The sequence below is a fragment of the Eumetopias jubatus genome, unplaced genomic scaffold, assembly GCF_037043125.1.
Source record: "Eumetopias jubatus isolate StellerSeaLion01/CBP00866 unplaced genomic scaffold, mEumJub1_p1.0 scaffold_15, whole genome shotgun sequence".
Classification (NCBI taxonomy): Eukaryota; Metazoa; Chordata; class Mammalia; order Carnivora; family Otariidae; genus Eumetopias; species Eumetopias jubatus.
The window spans coordinates 75,534,681-75,555,964 of NW_028274821.1; the positions used below are offsets into that span (position 1 = coordinate 75,534,681).

The 21,284-nt window shown below is 51.7% G+C and overlaps 1 protein-coding gene across 5 annotated transcripts in view; it reads right to left on the minus strand.

Annotated features, from left to right (window-relative positions):
- The window catches only part of WHRN (whirlin), a 95,912-nt gene that overhangs the window by 48,577 nt on the left and 26,051 nt on the right, over positions 1–21,284 (minus strand). For all 5 annotated transcript variants that reach the window (XM_028107724.2, XM_028107723.2, XM_028107722.2 and 2 more), the window contains exon 3: positions 11,917–12,042. In XM_028107724.2, coding sequence (XP_027963525.1) covers positions 11,917–12,042 — 126 coding nt within the window. The remainder of the gene's footprint in view (positions 1–11,916; positions 12,043–21,284) is intronic.

The following is a 21,284-nucleotide window of genomic DNA, read 5'->3' on the forward strand; positions in this document are numbered from 1 at the left end:
CAAGTGACAACCGCTCTGAGCCTCAGTTTGCTCATCTTTCTGTGAAGAATGATACAGCGTGGACTGACTGCAGGGACCGTCTCGGGATTCATGAAGGTGGAACGTGAAGGTCACTTTGTGGGGTGCCGGGCCTAGAATAATCACTCAGTGGGTGCTGGCTGTCACCATTTCTCGCCCCAGCACCCATTTCTCTCCCATGGGCACCGGGAGTCTCCGCTGTCAGCTCTCATGCCTCTTCTGCCCGTTCAACACAGTTTCCACGCAGAGCATGCAGGGGCCCCAAATCCAGGTGCTGTGTCACACGCACCTCACTGTGTTCCCCAGACCGCCAGCACCTGGCGCCCACCCTATTGCCAGCAGTGCTCCAACAACAGGAGAGACCCACGGGGCCCTGGGGTGCTGGGGAGGTGGCGGAGGGGGGCAGGACCTAGCCAACAGGGCTCTCTCCAGACCCCACTGAAGGAAGACGAGAAAACAGGCGCACTCGGGAGACATTCTGCCCTTTCTCCCTGGTATGTTTTCCCTCTCTCTGACTGACAGAAGGAGAGAGAACACTGGAGGTATTCAATCACAGTACTGAAAAGTGATCCTAACGAGAGTGCTAAAATACACCTTTGCTACCTACATGTCTGGGCTTTGATTTTGGGGGAGGCCCATCTCAATGCTCAGAAGCGGCGATAATTGACCCAAAATCTGATAAATCAGAGATGTCAGGTTTTGAACTAAAAAGGGAAGCAATTTTCTAAGAAGCTGATGGTTGGGTCCTAAAAGGAACAGAAGGAAAAGAAGAGTCACTCGCTGAGACACTGGGTGCAACAGGCCAGACAGAGAAAGGTCCGGAAAGACAAGCCAGCGGCTGACAGTCGTCACGTTCCGGGGCTGGACGAAGGGAGGGCGGGCTGTCACCACAACCCGAGTTGGGGTATGACTTGACTTTCTACAACTACCTTTACAAGTAGAAAAAGTGAAGATTTTTTAAAAATACGTATTACACACGTAGCCGAGTTGCTATCTGCCAGGATTCTCCACGGTAGACGTGTTATTTTTCCTTTTACAATTAGGAAATATACCGGTAGAGGTATTTTCACACTATGCAAGAAAAAGAATCCTGGGCGCCTGGGTGGCTCAGTTGGTTAAGCGACTGCCTTCAGCTCAGGTCATGATCTTGGAGTCCCGGGATTGAGTCCCGCATCAGGCTCCCTGCTCAGCGGGGAGTCTGCTTCTCCCTCTGACCCTCTTCCTTCTCGTGCTCTCTATCTCTCATTCTCTCACTCTCAAATAAATAAATAAAATCTTTAAAAAAAATAAAAAGGAAAAAGAATCCTGTCTCTGCCTAAACCTCTGCCCGCCGTTTAACACCCACTGGCGCATCTCGCCTGTGGCAACTGTTACTATAATGTAATGTTTTAATGGCGATTTCCTCCTCCCTTATTCCTTCTGTGTTTATTAATGGAATTTTTCCTTAGGGAAGAGTTGTTGCTTCTCCCTCATCTATTTATTCGTTCTTTATGTAATTACATTAGTACGGACTCATGGCTATTTCCTGCATTTTCCAGCCACCGGGAGCTCTTCTGATACACTGGTGGGTTCAGCGACCAAACTTGAAGCACATCCTTACTTTGTGGGACCTACCAGAGGATGCCCCGGGCTCCTCCTGTACCGTCCCTGCCCAAGACCTGGAATCATCATTTCTACAGAGACCCCTGGCTCCTTTTTTTTTTTTTTAAGATTTTATTTATTTATTTGACAGAGAGAGACACAGCGAGAGAAGGAACACAAGCAGGGAGAGTGGGCGAGGGAGAAGCAGGCTTCCCGCGGAGCAGGGAGCCTGATGCGGGGCTCGATCCCAGGACCCTGGGATCATGACTTGAGCCGAAGGCAGATGCGTAACCGACTGAGCCACCCAGGCGCCACCCCCAGCCCCCAGCTCCTTTTATTTAGAAAATAGTATTTGGAAACTAAGATCTGGGCACTAGGTGTACCTATTTTTATTGGGGTTTCCCTGCTTCCAGCCCTTCTCCGTGAATAAAGCAAAGAACTATACATAGGTGTTCGAAATCACCCATACACACACACAGCTATATTTTCGTATCTGCACGTGTCCACATTTACATTTTGTCTCTTTTTTGATAAATGTGTCCATACTGATAGCTTTGATTCAGTCCCACAAGGTTTATTTCCTACTTTCCTTACTTGTAATGTTTTCTGAAAGTGAGAACTTGGCTTTCATTATCTAAAACATAGTTACTTAGTTTTTCAACCCTAGAGTACAAATGAAGTAGTTTCAGAATTCCTAATCTATGTGCTTTTTTTTTCTTTTTTGGCGGGGAGGGGCAGAAGGAGAGGGAGAGAGAGAGACAGAGAGAGAGAGAAACTCAAGGAGGCTCCACACTCAGTGCTGAGCCTGACTCAGGGCTCAATCTCATGACACTGAGATCACGACCTGAGCCAAAATCAAGAGTCAGACGCTTAACCAACTGAGCCATCCAGGCACCCCCATATGCTTTTGAGGAGAAAAAAAACAAAAACAAAACAAACCAAAACTGCCAACTGGAATACAGTGTTTGTGTATAGTTCTCCTTGTCTTTTGCTTTACAACATCAGTCAAAACAATGTTTCCAAAATTACTTAGACGAATGCCTTTCTTCTCCATTCTCTCAGTGTGGTGGTGTGACCCATCGGTAACAGTTAGATTCCTTTGTTTTCATGTGGCTCAGTCTGCACTCTGTCTATACCCCCACAGCCTAGCTATTTTTTAAAAATTTACATACAGTAAAATCCACCCTTCGGTGCAGGGTTCTGTGGGTTTCGACAAGTGCATGGAGTCACGTGTCCACCGCTGCAGTTCATACAAAACCGTTTCTCAGATCCGCTACCCATTCTGAAAGTCCTTCACAAATTCTTGAGGCAAGTCCTTGTCAAAAAACACGGTTAGAACCCATTTTCTTCTCCAACTTCGTGGCCTGTCTTTCCGTTCTCTTGAAAGTGTCTCCCGCAGAGCAGAAGTTTTTAATTTTGATAAAATCCCATTTGTCAAATTTTTCTTTTATGGAGCTTGCTTCTGATGTTATATCTAGAAACTCTTCCTTGAGGTCACACAGATTTTCTCCCGCATATTCCCCTAGAGGTAGTCTGGCTTTATCTTCTCCATTTTGAGTTCATTTTCATGGAAGGTGTTGAGGTTTGGGTAAAGGTTCGTTTGCCCACAGACATCCAACTGCTCCAGCACCGTTTGTTGAAAGGACTATCCTTTCTCCACTGAATCACCTTTGCGCTTCTTGCCAAAAATCAGCTAAGTCTATTTGTGGAGGTTTGTTTCTGGACTCACTCCTCTGGTCCGCTGATCGACGTGTCTGTCCTGCACTAATACCGCCCACTCTATCTTGCCTAATGCAGCCTTACAGTAAGGCCCGAAGTCAGGCAGCGAGTTCTCCAACAGTGCTCTTCCGTTTGAGAAGTGTTTTGGCTTTCCTAGTTTGTCTGCCTGTCCATTTAAATGCTTAGAATCAGCTCGTAAATATCTACAAGAAAGCCTACTAGACTTGGAAATAGGGATTGCTCTGAATCCAGATCAAATTAGGGAGACCTGACATCTCAATCACACTGAGCCTTCCTGTCCACGAACACAGTGTCTCTCTCCATTTACTTATTTTTTTGTTTTGTACTTGTCAGCATACAAATACAACACATATTTTGTTATTTATACCTAAGGACTTTTGGGTGCTACTCTAAATTGTATTTATGAATTCTGAATTCCAGTAATTCATTGCCAACGTAAAGAAATACAACTGATTTTTGTAGGCTTTGTTATCATTCCACCTTGCTTAATTCATTTATCGGTTCTAGGAGCTTTTTTGGAGATTCTTTGGAAATTTCCATGTAGACAATCAGTCTTTGTAAATAAGGTCTCATTTCTTCTTTTCGTATCTGTGTGCCTTTTATTTCTTTTTATTGACTCACTGCACTGATGACAACTTCTCGAATGATGCTGAACAGGAGTGGTGAGAGAAGACATTTTTGCCTCATTTCAATCTTAGAAGAAAGCACTTAGTAAAAAGCCTTTTAATTTCTTAGAAGATAGCTTTGTTGTAAATGTTTACAAGCTGATTCTGAACGTTTTTCACCATTAAGTATGTTTAGCTGGAGGTTTGTGTGGATGCCCGTTATCGAGTCAAGGAAGTTCCCTTTGATTCCTAGTGTGCTGAGAGTTTTTATCATAACTGGACATTGAACCTTGTTAAATGCTTTTTCCATGCATATGTTTTTTTTTCCCTTCAGTCTGCTAATAACACTGGTTTTCACATGTCGATCCAGCCTTGCATTCCTTGGATAAAGGAATCCCCACTTGGTCACAGTATATATATCCCTTTTATAGACTGAAAGATTTGATTTGCTAATATTTTGTTGAGTATTTTTGCACTCAACATATCCTGAAGGGTAGCGGTCAGTGGTCTTCTTGCAATGTATGTATTTTGTTGTGGTATTCCATGATGCTGGCCTCATAAAATGGGCTGGGAAGCACAGTCTTATCTTTTTTTTTTATGATTGATTTATTTATTTTAGAGGAGAGAGAGAGAGAGAGAGAGAGAGAGAGAGCAAGTGGGGGGGAGGGGCAGAGGGACAGGGAGAGAGAATCTCAAGCAGATTCCCGGCTGGGCGCGGAGCCCAAGCCAGGGTTTGATCTCACGACCCTGAGACCATGACCTGAGCTGAAACCTAGAGCTGGACACCCAACTGACCGAGCCACGTAGGCGCCCCGCATGGTCTCATCTTTTATTTCCAGGAAAAGATGGCATAGTATTTTTTTTCCTTAACTGTCAAAAAGGTTCATTAGTGAAGGCATCCGGACCTGAGTTTTCTTTTCTGGACGGTTTTTGAATACAAATTCAATTTCTCTGACACATGCACAGAACTCCAGGTTCTTCTAGTTTTCTTTCTTGAGTGTTCATAGTTTACATCTTTTAAGAAATTGGTCTATTCATCTAAGTTGTAGAATTTATAGGCTGCGTATTGTTTGTAACATGCCCTAATTATCTAAGATTTTTTTTCAGCTGTCAGGCATTATATAAATATGAATACTGAATTTTTGCTATCTCATTAGGACTGCCATAAAAATCAGCCACAATCACAAATAAAAATACCCTTAGACGGTCCTCATTAAACAGGTGATACGTGGTATCCTCGCCCCTTCCCCCACCAAGAATAAGCAGGAAGCAGCCTTGGAGAGTTTGCCAAGCTCGTTCTTCTCTCCCAGCAGAACTATTTCAGGGAAGCATGGGGACACAGTCAGCTGGCAAGGTCAAAATCCCTGATGATGCAGGTAGGGGCTCTGTGCAGGGGGTCCCGGCCCACCTCTCCATGACCCTCAGCCAGTCCCTTCCCCTCCTGCTGGCTCTCAGCAACCCCATGTATAAAATAAAATGGAGGCTGGGATCTGTCCTCAGAGATGGATTCCCGCCACCTACCCTCCATCAGGGAAGAGCTGGGGGTGGCACCTGAGGCCCACAGGGCCCCTGTGATGAGCAGACCTCACCGTGGGCCATGGCTACCTCTCAGCTCCTTTCAACACAAAGGCAAGCGTCCCTGAGGGAAAGGGTCTGATTGCTCAGCTCATATCCTAAGCGAGTATGACCATCACTAACACTTCTTAGTGGGACTTGATACTTTAAAAAAAAAAAAATGCAGGCTCTGTGCTGTGTTCAGGCCAGAACGCAAATCAAACAGTGGTTAAGATTGGAGCTTTAGGGTCAAAAGACCTGGTTTGGGGCCTGCCTCGGCCAGACTCACTCCTTCATTGAAGAAATATTTCCTGAACAGCTACTGTGTGCCAGGCTCTGTCGTGGGCAGGGAGATGAAGTGTTTAAAGAACCCCCGGGCTCTGCCAAACAGAGACAGTCATGAAATAAATACTCCCAATTTACAATGGGATGAAAGAGTTCTCCCCCACCCCCCCAGCTGTGGCGAGGGTTCAGGGGTGATGCAGGTAGATCACCTGCTATTGGTAGGTCCTCATCAAAGGGGTGCTGCCTAGGCTCAGTTTAGAGAGGGAGAGTTGGGAGAAGAGACACTGGCAAAGCCCATCCAAGGAGGGGTCAGGCTCAGCCCATCCGGCTTCACCAACGAAGCCGACACATAGCGTGGGCTCCAATGAAGCCCAGCAAACAGGGCAGATCTGCAAGCAGCAGGCTGTCCCCAGCCACTGAGACACCAATGTGGCACCAGACACATGTCCCACAGCTGCAAGCAGCAGAGGGATAACCCAAAACACTTGGGAACAGAGATCTTGCTCAGAGGAACCCCAGCCAGGACGGCAGCCTACTCCTACTGGTAGAAACGAAATGGGCCTCCCACCCTGGCTTGACCTCAGGGGTGACGGCTGTGTGGCCGGGCAGGATCTGGACAACCACACTGGGCTTGAGAAGCTTGGTGACTTCTAAGAAGAACACATGTCCTTCATTTCCTCTCTGCATTCTTTTGTTATCTGGTCAAGTTAGGGTACTAGGGAGGTGACAGCAAAGCACATGGCCTTTGGAGGGCCTGAGGGGCCAGGGCCCTGGATCCCTGTGTGATCCCGAGCAAGTTACTGCACCTCTCTGAGCCTCAGTTGCTCATCTATGAAACTGCACTATTGATGCTCAGCAGGGGGCTATTGGGAGGATTACGTAGGAGTGTACCCTACAGGGTTGAGCATAGTGCCTCATTTATAATAACTGGTTAATAAATAGCAACTGCCATCATTATTATTATTTTTAAATGCCAATTGATCTGGCTGTCCTCAAAGGAACAAATAAGGTTTTATGATCCATTCTGTGACAGGGGCTAGAAGCTGGGGCAGGCAGGGGGCAGGTGCAAAGGAAAAAGAGAGGTCTAAAGGTAAATGCTGAAGGGGGAGTTAGCCCCTCCTGGGAGGGTGGGACAGCTCCACGCTCCACCCCGGCCACCCCCAGGCTAAGTGCTGGGGAGTGCCTGACCTCCTCCCGAGAGCTTCTCCCCCTGTACTTGACTTGCCCTCCCCTGGACTCAGAAGCAAAGTGAGCAGCTGGAGGCCAGGCAGAAGGCAGCGTTTTCCACCCCAGGAAAGCTCTGCCCAGCAGCAAGGAGCCCTATTGACAAATAAAGCCTGTTCTTGGCTCCGCCACCCACCCAGCCAAGCCCCTTTATTCCGTTTCAATATGCCTGATTCCACTGACAGCACATTGGCAATGAATGGAATTAATCAGTCCTGGATGCCCGAGCGAGTGTGGGCAGGTGTTAGCACATTCGAGGGAACTTGGAGGGGGGACGTGAGACAGTGGTAGGGACTTTAAAGTGCTTTCCTGCAGCGGGAACCGAAGAAGGAAAGGCCTCTTCCAGGGGGAGGCATTTGATGAGCAAATAAAGCCTTTGACTGCCTGCCACTGGGGTAGCAAGCCGAAGTGACCAGAAAACTTCCATGGAATGTTTTTCTGCTGCCTTGTTTCAAAACAGGCACGGCTCTACTGTTGCTGCTTTCATGCTTATAAAAGTAACATTCACTCCATTCGGACCCTGCGCAAGGATGCAAAGAATAGTGAAAGTCGTCCGTCATCCTACTGCTCTCGGATAACCATGCTGACATGTTGGTACAGTTCGGTGTGGCTGTTTCTCCGTGTTCTCTGCACATATTTTTACACACATCTACAGTCTGAGTGAGATCCTGTTAGGTCAGCGGTTTTGCAGCCTGTGTTCCCCACTTAATAACAGACCTTGGACATCCTTCCCTATTACTAACTGCGGATCCTGAGCATCATCTTTTCACGGCTGCACGGTCTTGGGTGAACTACACGCCCTGTGTGAGCAGGCTCTGTTCACTTTGTCCGCATCATCTGGCACCTTCTCCCCACCTGGCTCCCTGCATTCAGCCACACTGGCCTTCCCCTGCAACCGGGAACATTTCACTCCCACTGACTTAAGCATTTGCTATTCTTTCTGCCTGGAATTCTCATTTCCTCCTTTATATCATTAATTTTCTTCTCTTCTTTTAAATTTCAACTAAAATGTTTCTTCCTCCAGGAAGCCTTCCCAGATATCCAAGATCAGAGCCGGTCTCCCCTGTTATATACCCACATGGTTCCATGTGCTTTGCCCTCTTATTATTTATCCTGATTGTAAGCACACAATTGAGTAATTCCACCCCTGACCCGCCCTGTCTTCCCAATAGAAAGTAAGCTCCTGGAGGTCAGAGACTCTATCTGTCTTGCTCAGCTCAGAAGTGCAGGGCGAGCACTGTGTCTGGCACGCAGGAGTCCTCAGTATATACCTGCTGATTAAAAGGAAGGTAGAGAAGGAGGGGCAGCCATGGACACTCACTGCCTTCATGTAACGTCCACTCTCTCCCGCCCTCCCATTCTCCCTTCCTCCCTTCCTTCCTCATAAAACACCTGCCAGAAGGCTACCTGTTTCGCCATCTCTCTGTGGCTATGGGGACCCGCAGGGTTCCCCTGAAGGGGAACGGAGTACGTTCCTGGTGTCTGGGCACCCTCTGGTTCTCTCGGGCCAGGAAAATGTACAAATCTAGGTGAAAGCCTCCAAAATCATCCAGCCCAACTATTCAGCTACTTGCCGTCCATGCGTTAGAAAGAGTTTGACCTGCAATTCCATGAACCTCCGTCTCTTCAGCTGTAAACTGGAGACTGCGACACCTATTATCACCAGGAGGGTAGGCAGTGGAGCCTAGCGGTTAGGAACATGGAAGGGAGGGAGTGGGGGGGGTAACCGGGTGATGGGCATTAAGGAGGGCACGTGATGGAATGAGCCCTGGGTGTTATGTACTACTGATAAATCACTGAACTCTATTTCTAAAACTAATAATGTGCTATATGTTAATTGAATTTAAATAAAATAAAATAAAATTATAAAGAAAAAACAAGGGAAAAAAAAAAGAACACAGACTTAAGAGTGTGCTGGGTGGGCGCAGACCTAGCACGTCTTAGCTGGGTGACCTTGGGCAAGTTGCTAAACACTGCTCCCGAATCTGCCACCTATAAAATGGGGACGAGAATATTCCTTTCTCACACCTTGTCCTAAAAATCACGTAACACTGTGAGGTGTTTAGCACAGTTCCTGGCACAGTGACTCCTCAGTAAATGGACAGCATGATAATAAAACCTGCCATCTGCCAGTGATGAGAGAGACAGATGCAGAGACAGAGACCAGGAACGTGCCCAGGGCTCTCAGGCCAAACCCTAACATGTCCTCTTCCACACTCCCTCCCTCTTTCTTTTAACATGGATTCAGTCAGAATGCATCTGCCACCAACAAAGTATGGAATATGCTCATACATTTCCTGTCACAGAGGACACGGCTCACATCATCACAAGCATTCTCTCTACGAGAGACCAGAGGAAAATTGCTCTCAGGCCTCAGGAAGAGGAATAACCGCGCTTCTCAAGCACGGGTGGTCTGTTTTCACCTCACAGACGTCTCTGACCTGCTTCCGTCTTTGAACTGGCTGCCAGGAAGCTCAGAGCCACATCTGCGGCCTGCCTGAAGCGAGTGTTCTGGGAAAGACCCTCACCCTGGCTTCATCCCTTTCTGTCAGCCCCCGTATTTCTTCTCTCTAATCTTCTCACTCATTTATTTAAAAAAAAAAAAATCCTTATTCAGTGCTGAGAAACTGCCACTCATTTTTTTTTGAAATTGGGGGTGAGTGAGAAATAAATGGAATTAAAACTGCACACAGGTCAAATGAAACGTGGTCGGCTGAAGCAGACATTAGTGGAAAAACTGGTGACCTGAAGAAAGTGTATGGTTTGTTGAATAGCATCGTACCAACGTCAGTTTCTTGGCCTTGACAGACGTACCATGGTTATTATATAAGATGCTGACGTTAGGGGAAGCTGGATGAAGGATAAACGGGAAATCCCTTTGTGACTTCTCAGTAAATCTAAAATTATCCCATAATAATGAGCTTCTTTAACAAAACGTGCGCACGGGCTACTGGGAGATTGTTTCCTCTTGGGAGTCCCCCTCGAGGTGTCATCATTACCTGAGAACACGGCATGCGCTCTGGGGACCCAGGGGCATTTCAGAATCAACCAGACCCAACCAACGTTTTGGAGCCTCTACCCCCAGCCCAGCTGGCCAGGTGCCGAGCACGGTTCTAGAACCAGAATCCCGATCCCCACATGGGAGTCCCACTAGCTGCGTGATGCTCTGAGTCTCAGCTGCTGTACCTGTAAAATGGGCTAACCCGAGAAGCTGCTCTCACAGGGGTGTTGTGGGTATGTGATTTAACGGCAGAAAGCACGGGAGAAACAGGAGCTTGTCTCAGGCTGTCGGGGCTGCTGTGCAAAGCACGGCACAGTGGGTGGCTTAAAACGAGCAGACATTTATTTTTCACAGTTCTGGAGGCTGGAAGTCTGGGGTCAGGGGCCAGCACGGTCGGGTTCTGGTGGGGACCCTCTTCCCAGCTGCAGACTGCCCATTGCTTGTGGCGAGGGAGCTCCCGTGGGGTCCCTTTAATAAGGACACGAATCCCATTCGCGAGGCTCCACCCCCATGACCTAAGATCCTCCCAAAGGCTCCCCCCTCCTAAAACCATCATGTTGGGGGGTAGGGATTCCACAGATGAATGTAGGGGACACATGTATTCAGTCCTTAACAGAGACACTCAATAAATTTAATCTTCCTTATTAACGTCATCGTCAGCTCGTACCTCCTCACTTCCTTTTAACAATCCTGAGAAAGAGGTGTCATTTATGATGCCTATCTGGGAAAGGGAAGGGAAGCACGGACAGGTGGAGGGGCTCTCCAGGGTCACCCAGCTATTCAAGCAAAAACAGCAAAGCTGGGATTTGAACCCAATCTTCCGGACTCCAAGCCCAGAGCTCTTTCAACTGCATCGTATGTCCGAAAAGTAGCTGAGATTGTGAAGACACAGTCTCATCTCGTGTTCCATCCCCCAGCCATCTGGTTACCCATGGTCAAACCTTCTGGCTCCCTCAGGGACACCCCTTTCCTCCCCAGCCCCTCTACCCCCAACCTGTCTCATTCTGCAAGGTGGGCTCAGACGCCACCTGTGCTCACGGTCACTGCTCCCATCGCTGCTGCCTTGGCTTCCCTGGCATCAGGATTTAGCCCAAACACACGCCACCATTTATTTAGGTGATCTGTCTCCTGGGCCCAGCGTCCTGTCCCTGCCTCGTTCACTGTCCCTGCCCTGCAAAGCCCCAAGCAAGCTCTGGCAGTGGGAACGGGCCAGTGTAGCGGCTAAGGCCACGGGCTGTGGACCAGACAGTCCTGCTCTGCAACCCGTCGGTGGCGTGACCTTGGCAGGTCGGTGTCACCTTCTCTACGTGTCCGCCTCCCCCACTGGAAAACGTGGGTCAGAGCTACCTCGCCCGAGGGGCAGTCTGAGGGTTCAATGAGATCTGCGTGAAGTCCATCATCAGTACCTGGCCCACGGTCAGCCTTCTCCAAAGCGCGAGCTAACAATACTATTTCAGCCGTCGCCGGCTGCCCTGATGGACCAGCAGCCAGGAGCCGCTGGGTGCAAGCGCAACCCAGCTCCTGCTTTCTCCACTCTCCCTTCTCCGTGCTCCACGATGAACCTGAGGTCAGGGCCACTGCAGCCGCCGGTGGCATTTGCAAACGCGGTGATGAACTCAGCTGGTCTGCCGCCCAGCAGCATGTGGGAGGCTGCCCTGCTCCGAGGACTGCTGGGAGATGGGCTCGGGAGGTGGGGGCAGGCCCCTGCTGCTTGCTCTGGGCATGCAGCCAGGGAGATCCTGGCTGCGACCAGTCCTCGGGGGTGGGGGGGCAGGGGTGCTGACTGCCCTGCTGCAGGTCTGACCGAAAATCAGTTGCAAAGAGCTCCACACACAGTTCCTTCCCTCCCTCAGCCCCGCACATGCAGCCCTGGCGCCCATCCCCGCCCGTGGGAGTCCAGCCGCTCACCTTGAGTCCACTGCTTTCTGCTTCTGAGTCCGGGTCCACGCCGGTGACGTAAATGCCCAGGCCGTACTCAGCTCCCCCACGGATTGTGAGACCCAGGGACCGGCCGTCCCCCAGCACCAGGTTCACCTGCAGGAGGGACAGGAGATCGCTATTCGAGGGCCTGGAGGGTGACGTAAACGTCATGGGGGGCGGCACAGCAGGCTCTGGAGTCCTTGGCCTACCCCAAAGGGCACGTGGGTTCAGGCCTGGAATATTCCAGATCCTCTGCTCCAGCCCTGCCTCCAACTTGCTGAGTGACCTTGGCGGAAGTCCCTCTCCCTCCCGGGGCCACAGCTATAAGTGCAGAAAAAGAAAGGCAGTGAAGGAGGCGACCTCTAGAGATCCCCAGAGAGATGTGACATTTCAGGTTTTTACATGTTCCCTCTGCTGTGGGGGCCACAGACCCCCCCCAGCTGCCCTTCACCACACTCTTCAGCCAGGGAGAGCCTACTCAGGCCCCAGGCTCCTTCACCTTCCATCCTCCTTAGGATCAGGGCTAAGTGCACTCCGCCTCTCTGGAGATCTCCCATCAGCCAGGGCTCCCCTGCCTCCCCCAGGAGTCTCCTGCTCTGCCACCCAACCCAGTGGCCCACAGCAGTGAGGCCTCCAGCTGCCCTTTCTTCTACAAACACAGGAGCACCTGCCGAGCGCAGAGCCGGTGCTGGGCGAGGGGACCAAGAGGCAGCCCAGACCCAGTCTTGCTCCCAAGGGTCTCAGCAGAAGGGCACAGAGACCAGGAAGCAGACCTTCACAGGACAGTGTGACCAGAGCACGATGGGGGTGCTCAGCGGCCACAACGATGCAGAGAAGCTGCAAGGTCCTGACTGCGAGGGAGGGTGGTGGCTGGGGGGGCTTCCCGGAGGAGGTGACATCGCTGATGAGGTTGGAGGGTGAGCAGGTCAACCGGGCAGGGGCAGGGCAGGGGTGCAGCTTACAGGCCAGCACACGTCACTGCTTGGCCGTAGGGGAGCATGCTTTGCTCAGTATAGGATGGTGGCGGTGAGTTGTTGTGGCCAAGGCGGTGAGTGCTGGGGGGTAGTTGGGGGGTGGCTAGGGAGGATAGGCAGGAGAGGCTGGGGGCAGATTCAGGAAGGCCCCATAATCCATGAAGGAGCCTGCAGGAACATGCAGGTTAAATGTGGCTTGAGTACAAAAGAGGAATTATGGAACAGGAGAGGTTGCACCCAAAGAGCTGAAACCTACCCCAAAAGGATAGAAAATATCCCTGAACAGGTTAAGCCCCAGGGACATGGAAGACGCCCGAAGAGAGCGCAGTCTGCCCACAGGACAGTGGGGGGCACGGGTACCTGTCAGCGTCACAGGAGGACGGAGGTCATGGAGTTACAGAAGCCACCCAACCAGCTTTCTGTTTCCAAAAAGTTACTCATCTAAGAGTTACCAAGGGCTTGGTGCCATCATCTGAGCCTTTTACATATATTATCCCACGTAATTCTTCAACCACCCTGGGTGGAGGTGATGAAGAAGACAGATTCAGGTCTAAACTGCCGGATGGGGGGAACCACTGTGTGACCTTGGGCAAGTTACTTAATCTCTCTGTGCCTCAGCCTCCTCACGTACAAAAGGAGGATGAAAATAGCCCTATAAAATAGCCTTATAGCCTCATTCTATGGAATGGGTCACATTAAGAGACAAACATAGGCTAGTTTCTGGCCCACAGTGAATGCTTGATTAGCCACTGTTGGTTCCACTTTGCACATGACAAAACCAGACAAGGTCACATAGCCACAGCTGACTCCTGCAGGCTGGCAGACGTCAGGAGGGAGCCTAACAGACGGAGTGCCTCTGGGGCGTTTGGTTCTAGGACCGCAGGCTCTGGGGGTGGCCCCAGCCCCTTTAGGCCGGAGTCGGCTCCCCGGTTTGCTCCTCAGGCAGGAAGACCACATCAGAAAGGAGAGCATCTGTGAGGCCCACGTTGCTCTCAGGGGGCACTTGGGATCGGTCACCCAGAACTGTCAGAGAGACAGATGTTCTGCAAGCAGCAGGCTCTGAGGACGGGCTTGACAACGCAGCCCTTGTGATCTGCCCCTCTCGGCCCAGTACAGAGCCGCGGCTGGGAGAGCTTCAAGGTGACGCGGGTTCGAGGCCTGCCCTGTCTGCAATCACACACAGGCCTGGGCCCCCAGGGCGTGATAGTGTGCTGGTTACAGGCGTAGGCTCCGAAGCCAAACCTCTGGGGTTCATCATGGCAGCAACACTTGCTGGGTGTGTTACCCTGTGTGGATGCCGCCGCTTTCTCCTTTCTAAAGACGAGACTTTACTGGATTGTTGTTAGGGAGGAGTGGGTCCCCACAATTGGAGCATTTAGCATTGTGCCCGGCACAGCACAGACACTCAGAAAACCCTGGCTGTTGTTCTTATCTTCCCGGTGCCCCTCGCCGGCCAGCCACGGGGCTCGCTTGCACAGACAGGGGTGTCCTGGAAAGAAGGCCGAGGCGTCCCCCCCGATGCTGCTGCCTCAGAGGCTGGGACGGGGCGTGCACTTGGGCTGTGGCTGGTGTTCGCTCCACTCACTCACCCAACCCCCCAAGTCTGGGCCTCATGCTGGGCACAGGATCACAGGAGCATGTGACGGGGTTCCTGGCCCCAGGGCAGGGAGTGGTGGCTCACAGCGGAGTCCCTGCCAAGAGCTGCCTCCTCCCAGAGCAGCCACCCAGGGACCGGGAGAAGACAGCAGGCGACAGCCCCACCCCTGCCTCAATTCAGGACAACCTGTGGGCCCAGTGCACCCCCAGTGCTCCTGCAGGACCAGCTGAGGCCTGAGCAGGGCTCGTGTCCCAGCCACTGCGCCCCCGGCCCAGTCCCGTGTGCCCCGTGCCCCATTATCAGCGTCGAACCCAGGGCACTGCCCTGCTGTGATGATAAATGACCACACACTTAGCAGCTTCAAACAGCACAGATTTATTATCTTACAAGTTCTGGAGGTTAGAAGTCTAAAGTGAGTAGACAAGACTGCATTCCTTCTAGAGGCTCTTAGGAGGGGACTGTTTCCTTGCCTTTCCTAGCTTCCAGAGACCCTCTGCTTTCTTTGGCTCATGACCCCTTCCTCTATCTTCAGAGCCAGTGGGGTAGCACCTTCCCACCTCTCTCTGCTCCAGGCAGCACACCCCCTTTTTCTGACTCAGACCCTCCTGCCTCCTTCTCAGGACCCTGTGATTGCACTGGGCCCACCCAGAGGATACAGGAGACTCTCCCCATCTCAAGAGCCTTAACTTATCCACATCTGCAAAGTGTCTTTGGCCACGGAAGGGGACCTCTTCCCAGGCTCCAGGGAAGAGGTGGTGGGCGTCTTAGATCATCATTCTGTCGACCACAGACACTCCCTTAGAAACTCCTCAGGGAAATCTTGGTCTCAGAGTCCATTCTGGGGAGCCTGACCTCTGTCGGAGTATCCCAGAAATATGACCTCTGAGCCGTGAAGACCTAGGGGGTCAGCCAGGGAAAGGGCGAGGGAAGACAAGAATTCTGGGGGCAGGAAGGCATGCAAAAGCTCAGGACCCAGACAGAGCACAGCCCCCAGGAGTCCCGCAGGGTTCTGTTTGGCTAAAGCAAGACAGGGAAGGAGGGAAAGGACAAGATTAGCCAGTGGGTGGGGGGGGGCCATGAGCCAGGCCGAGAAGACTGGGCTTTAGGTGAAAGAGAGACCTGCTCAGATTCATTCGGATTTTAGGAAGACTACCGGCCAGCAGAGCGGGCCGCTTCCTGGAGATCCTTCAGGAGAGGGTGTGCACCTTGAGACAGTAGCAGGGTGGGAGTGGGGGAGGCAGGGCTCAGATCTGGGGGAGCTCAGTGAGACCAGCTGAGGATGGAGTGTGCAGCTCCCACCCGATCCCCTGCCACGCCCGCACAATGCACCCCTTCCTCCATGCTCTGCCTTCAGGGCTTGGGGTCCACACACCAAGGCTCCAGCCCAGCTCAGTCCCTCCCCTCCCCCACCTGGGCTCTCCAGCTCTAAGCGCAGAAGATTCTGGGAGGAGAGAGCCAAGAGGAGCCCCACGACAGCCAGATGGCAGCGACTGTCTGCCTCCTCTGAACGCCGAGGATGGAAACACACCTCCCCACCTCCCCGCTACCTCCCTGTAAATCCGTTACGTGGGAATAAAACGGAGCCTGTTTCACAGGGCTGTAATAATAGTTCTATCAACCACAGGGTAATCTGCCTCAATCATTGGCTGGAATTCAACCAGCGTTTGGCAGGAAAAAAATTCACCTACAGGAAAGGACACTGAGCTGCACAGCAAGAAAAACACCACTCCCACCGATAATATGAATAACTCATTAAACTAATTACTCGATAAACGTACTGAGTATTTCCTGAATCCCAGGCACTGGTTGCATTACCCCCATTTAATCCTTTCTCTTCCTCTGTGGTTTCTGTTATCATGCCCATTTTCCCACTTGCCCATGAGGACACTGAGGCAGGAGGGGTGAACTGACGTGGCCAAGGCCACACGGTCAGCAGCTGGCCAGCCTAAGTCATTTAACCAGCATGCTACGCTGCCTCCCACAGCCCTGAGAGTTCAAGTCCTGAGTCTGCCCTTTACTCCTGGGAAACCAGGGGGCAGGGCCCGCTTCGTCTCTGATTTTCACAGTTTTCCCTGTCAGTAAACTGAGAATCAAACAATGTACCTGGGACAGGCGCTGCCGCCACCCCCCTTCCTGCCTTGCCCTAGAACCCTGCCCCTGTCCAGGAAGCAACAGAGCAGCCCCCAAAGATGAAGTCACTCTGGGCCAAGGCTGTTCCCCTCTACCACGAACGTGGGTAGTCTGGGCCTGTTCTGGCCAACGGACATGATGGAGGATGTCTGCTGGCGGATGCTGGGAGCAACTCTCCCCTCAGAGAAGAAAGACACATAGGCCCAGGATGAGAAGGGCCTTCTGCCTGCCCGCCCAGCTTCCACTCTGCTTTGGACACAGCTGTGATGACAGGAGCAGTGGCTACCATTCTGCAACTGTGAAGCAATAAGCCAAAGACAAAAGCCAACAAGAGGAAGGACAGACTCACCAACAAACCACACCTGGGGCCACCTAGCCCCACACTCCTCAAGGCATCCTGCAGTCTGGAGATCCAGCCCCGGGCAGGGTGGATATATGCATGATGACTCCTTCATGGACCTCAGATCTTATGTCACCTTCTCAGGGCCCCTCCCTAGAATTACCCCACTCATATACTGCCCCCATGCCCTTTACTTCTTTTCTTGTTTATCCCATTTACTATATACTATACATCACTTATTTAAACACACACACACACACACACACACACACACACACAGGAACATAAGCCTTTGAAGGTAGTCATCCTTGGCTATTCCCTGCTGTATTCCCAATACTCAAAACAGTTTTTGGCCCACTGTAGGTACTCAATAAACATTTCAGGGTAAAAAGATATGAAAGGTACCTAGCACCTAGTTGGCATTTGATACATGATGGTGGTTACTGCACTTAATGACCACACCCCAGGCACTGTGCTCTACACTTCTGCACGTGGCTGTCAACCCCTGAAACAGTCCCACATGGCCACTGTGACTATCCCCATATCGTAGAGAGGGAAGCTTAAGTGACTAACCCAAGGGCAAGTGACTTGTCTAAGGTCACACGGTCAAGAAGTTCAGGAACCAGGCTTCAAACCCAGGCCCAAAGTCCCTGCTCCCTCTGTACGAGGTTGGGCCTCAGCCTGAGCCAAGGGGCAGGTAGCATCTTGTCTCTGTGGCTGATGAACTGAGTCTGGGGCAGTTGCCACTGCCAGAGTGGGGTCTGATCACTCAGCCTAGAGTGGGGGCCAAGGGCCAGAGACACCATGGTAGCCTTGGACTTGCCCATTTGCTCAGGGAAAAATGTCCCAGGTGGGTGACCCTTGGGCCTTATAGTTGGCTGCTCCTGACCCATCGTTCTCCTAAGCGAATCCCAGGTGCTGACCAAGACTCCTGGTGCGGTGAGCAGCCAGGCCCTGCTGTGAGTCCAGCCAGAGGGGGCCTCTCCTGAGGCTGTGTGCAGGCCAGGCCTGAAAAGCCAGAGGACACTGGAGGAGGCAGGGGGAGAGCGGGGGAGGCTCTTACCCCTCAGGCACCAGAAGGTAAGGAGGGCAGAACTTAGGATCTGGGGACAACTTGGCCCCACCACTCATAGGCTGTGTGGCCTGGAGCAATTCATTCAGCCTTTCTGTACCTCCATTTTCTCATCTGGAAAATGGGAATATTGCTACCATCTGCAACTGCTCTCAGATTTGGCTTCAGAGTCGAATGATTCTATGCGATCTCATTGAAATTTGAAAATGGGAAGCCGCTGGGAGTCTGGGGTTCTCCTGTGCTGGTTGCTGGCATGCATCACCCAATTCATAACCCCTCTTCAAGAAAAGAGGATGGCAACGTATGTGTGGCCTGTGGAAACAACAGAAGCGGGAGAAAGAGTCTCTTCTGAAAGCCCTTCTCCGTTTCTGTAGGGTGTTCCGCACGTGCCTTCCCAGAGCGACTGCCCCTTCGAACTAAGAACCCAAGAACAGCTGCTTGTGCCCCAAAGCTCAGAATCAATGGCAGGTCGGTAGGGAGGCACTGACCTAGAAACACTACGCTCATTCCCTCCACCCTGAAGATGGCCCGCGACCCACCTCGCTCTTCCTTCTCTCCCACCACATCCCAGCCCTGTAAGCACGTTCAAACCACCCTCTGCTTCAAGCCATGTGAAATAATGAGCTTGCCCCCTGCCCCCCAGCTCAAGAACAATCTTACTCTGAACAGCCCACAGAGAGAAGGCCATCAGAGCCCTGGAAACTTCCCCAAGGCCTGTTTCCCACCTTTGAGATTCATCTTCTAGAACCAGAAACATCATGATTGGCTCCAGGGGCTCTTTTGGTTTTATCTTTACTGCAACCAGTCCCACTTCCCTTGAAGGTGAGCTTATAGCACCCCTTTTTCCTCCCACTTTCGTAAAGGTCTTTGCAGACCTGGAATGGATGTCACCCTTGTTCCCCTGCTGGCCAGGAGAACACTCAGTGAGTCCCTGCCACCTACAGGAAAATGTCTGTGAGGCACACACACTCCTAGCCCACCACCCCAGCCCTGCACTCTGTGCCCCAACTGTAACTCTCACATGACACCAGCACGGGGGGGGGGGTCCCCAGACCCACCTGGTTCTTCCTAACCTCCCTCCCCCACTGCCACACCTTTCCCTCTGCCTGGACCACTGTTCCTGCCACCGCCATGTAGCCAAACTCCAAAGGCTACTTCCTCCAGGAAGCCTTCCCAAATCTCTAGCTGGCAGGATCTCCCTCCTCTGCACATCATAGCACCCTCCCTGTCCCTTTTACAGAGCATGCATCACATAGGACCTTGGGGCACCTCGGCTTGCCTCCTCTGGGCTCCTCACGCTGGGGAGGCTGCCAAGGGTGATGTCAGCACAGAGGGCTTAGAAAGAGACAGATCTGGCCTTGCTCCTAAACTCCACCCCTCCCAGCTGGGTGCTGTCATTGCTCTGCTGTGGCACCAAGGTCCGACGTGAAGACTGGGGAAGAACTCATACCAGCTCACACCCATTAGCATGGCTGCTATCTAAACAAACAAACCCCAGAAAATACCAAGTGTTGACAAGGCTGCGGAGAAAGTGGAACCCTCGTGCCCTGTACGGGGGGAATGTAAATTGGGCAGCCACTGTGGAAAAACAGTCTGGAGCTTCCTCAAAGCATTAAAAATACAATTACCACATGCTCCAGCCACGTCCTTTCTGGGTATTTCCCTGAAAGGACGGAAAGCAGGGTCTCCGAGAAATACTTGCACACCCACAAATAGCAGCATTATCCCCAAGAGCCAAAAGGAGGATACCACCCAGCTGAACAAAATCCGGTCCCTCCGTACAGGGGAATGTTATCGGCCTTAAAAGGGAAGGGAATCTCATCACGTGCTACATCCGGGACGAACTCGGGGGTCATGAAGGCAAAGTGAAATAAAGGAGTCAGAAAAAGACAAAATACCGTCTCATGCGAGATGCCCGGAGTGGTCCAATTCAGAGACACACAGTAGACTGGTGGCTGGCAGGGGCTGAAGAGAGAGGCAGGGCGACTGTCCTCTAACAGGTTTGAGTTTGGTTAGAGTAAAAGCATCCTAGAGATGGGGTCACACAGCAGTGCGCACGCACCTCATGCCACTGAACTTGGTACCATTTAGAATGGTGAAGAAGATATAATATATGTTATGCGTGTTCTGCCACAATTTAAAAGAAACCCCAGAGCACTGGGATTCTACCACCCTGCCCCTAAGCCATTGTTCAAGGTTTCCTAGCAGGGAGGGCCCCGGTGGGCTCCACCCCATCGGCCCCAGCTAACCAGGAAAGAATCCCAAAGAGGAAAGCCTGACACCTGCTGAGCTCGGATGAGTGTCACCTCCCTTGTGGGTAAAGGAGAGATGACAGAGACAGAGAACGTGCCTTTCCTCCTTGGACAGTGACGGGTTGGGCAGCAGTCCCCAAGGGCACACGGTGGCAGGTGTTCATGCCCCCACAACAATGCCAACTGGGGAAACAGATGGCCACATCCTCCTCTGTGACTTTGCAAAGAACAGTGTGTGAGGGTCTGATCACACAGGCCTCAGATTCACACCCAGCAAGCATTTAACGAGCTGCTACCATGCCCCGGGCTGTTGGCAAGGTGTTTTCGTTGTAATTCAGTCATTCATGTAATAAATACTGAACGCCTATACTGTGCCAGGCACTGATCCAGGCACTGTGAGTTTACCAGGGCACAGAACCAACATCCGTACTGCCGTGACGCGTACACAGTGCTGGGGAGAGCAGCCCCTACCATTGTGTCCATCTTGCAGAGGAGACCGAGGCTCAGAGCAATTGGGCAACTCGTCCAACGTCACACAGCTGGCAAGCGGCGAAGCCGGGATTTGAATGCAGGCAGCCTGGCTCCGGTGTCTTAGCCACCCTGTCATACTGACGCTATCCCGTGTAACCCCCCACAACAAGTGTGTTCCTGTTTATTGCAGCCGTGGAGGCTGAGGGATATTCTGGACTGGCAACCCGGAGTGATGAGCCCTGCTGCACCCTGCCCCTCTTCGCCTCCCAGGATGTGACTGTAACCTGAGAGCAGATGGGTCTGATTCCCAGAGAGTTACATCTGTTCTTCCCTTCTGTTCCTTCCTTCAGCCTCACGGGACGGCTCTCACACTTCAGTGTGGAGAACAGCCTTACTAGGAACGGCCACAACGCTAGAACCAGCTTCAGTGGACAGCGGCAGGTGCTTTTCCCAAGTTGCTTTGCAACATGTGGGATTTTTACATCCACTATTGCCCTGGGCACTCTGTCCCTAGAAGGTG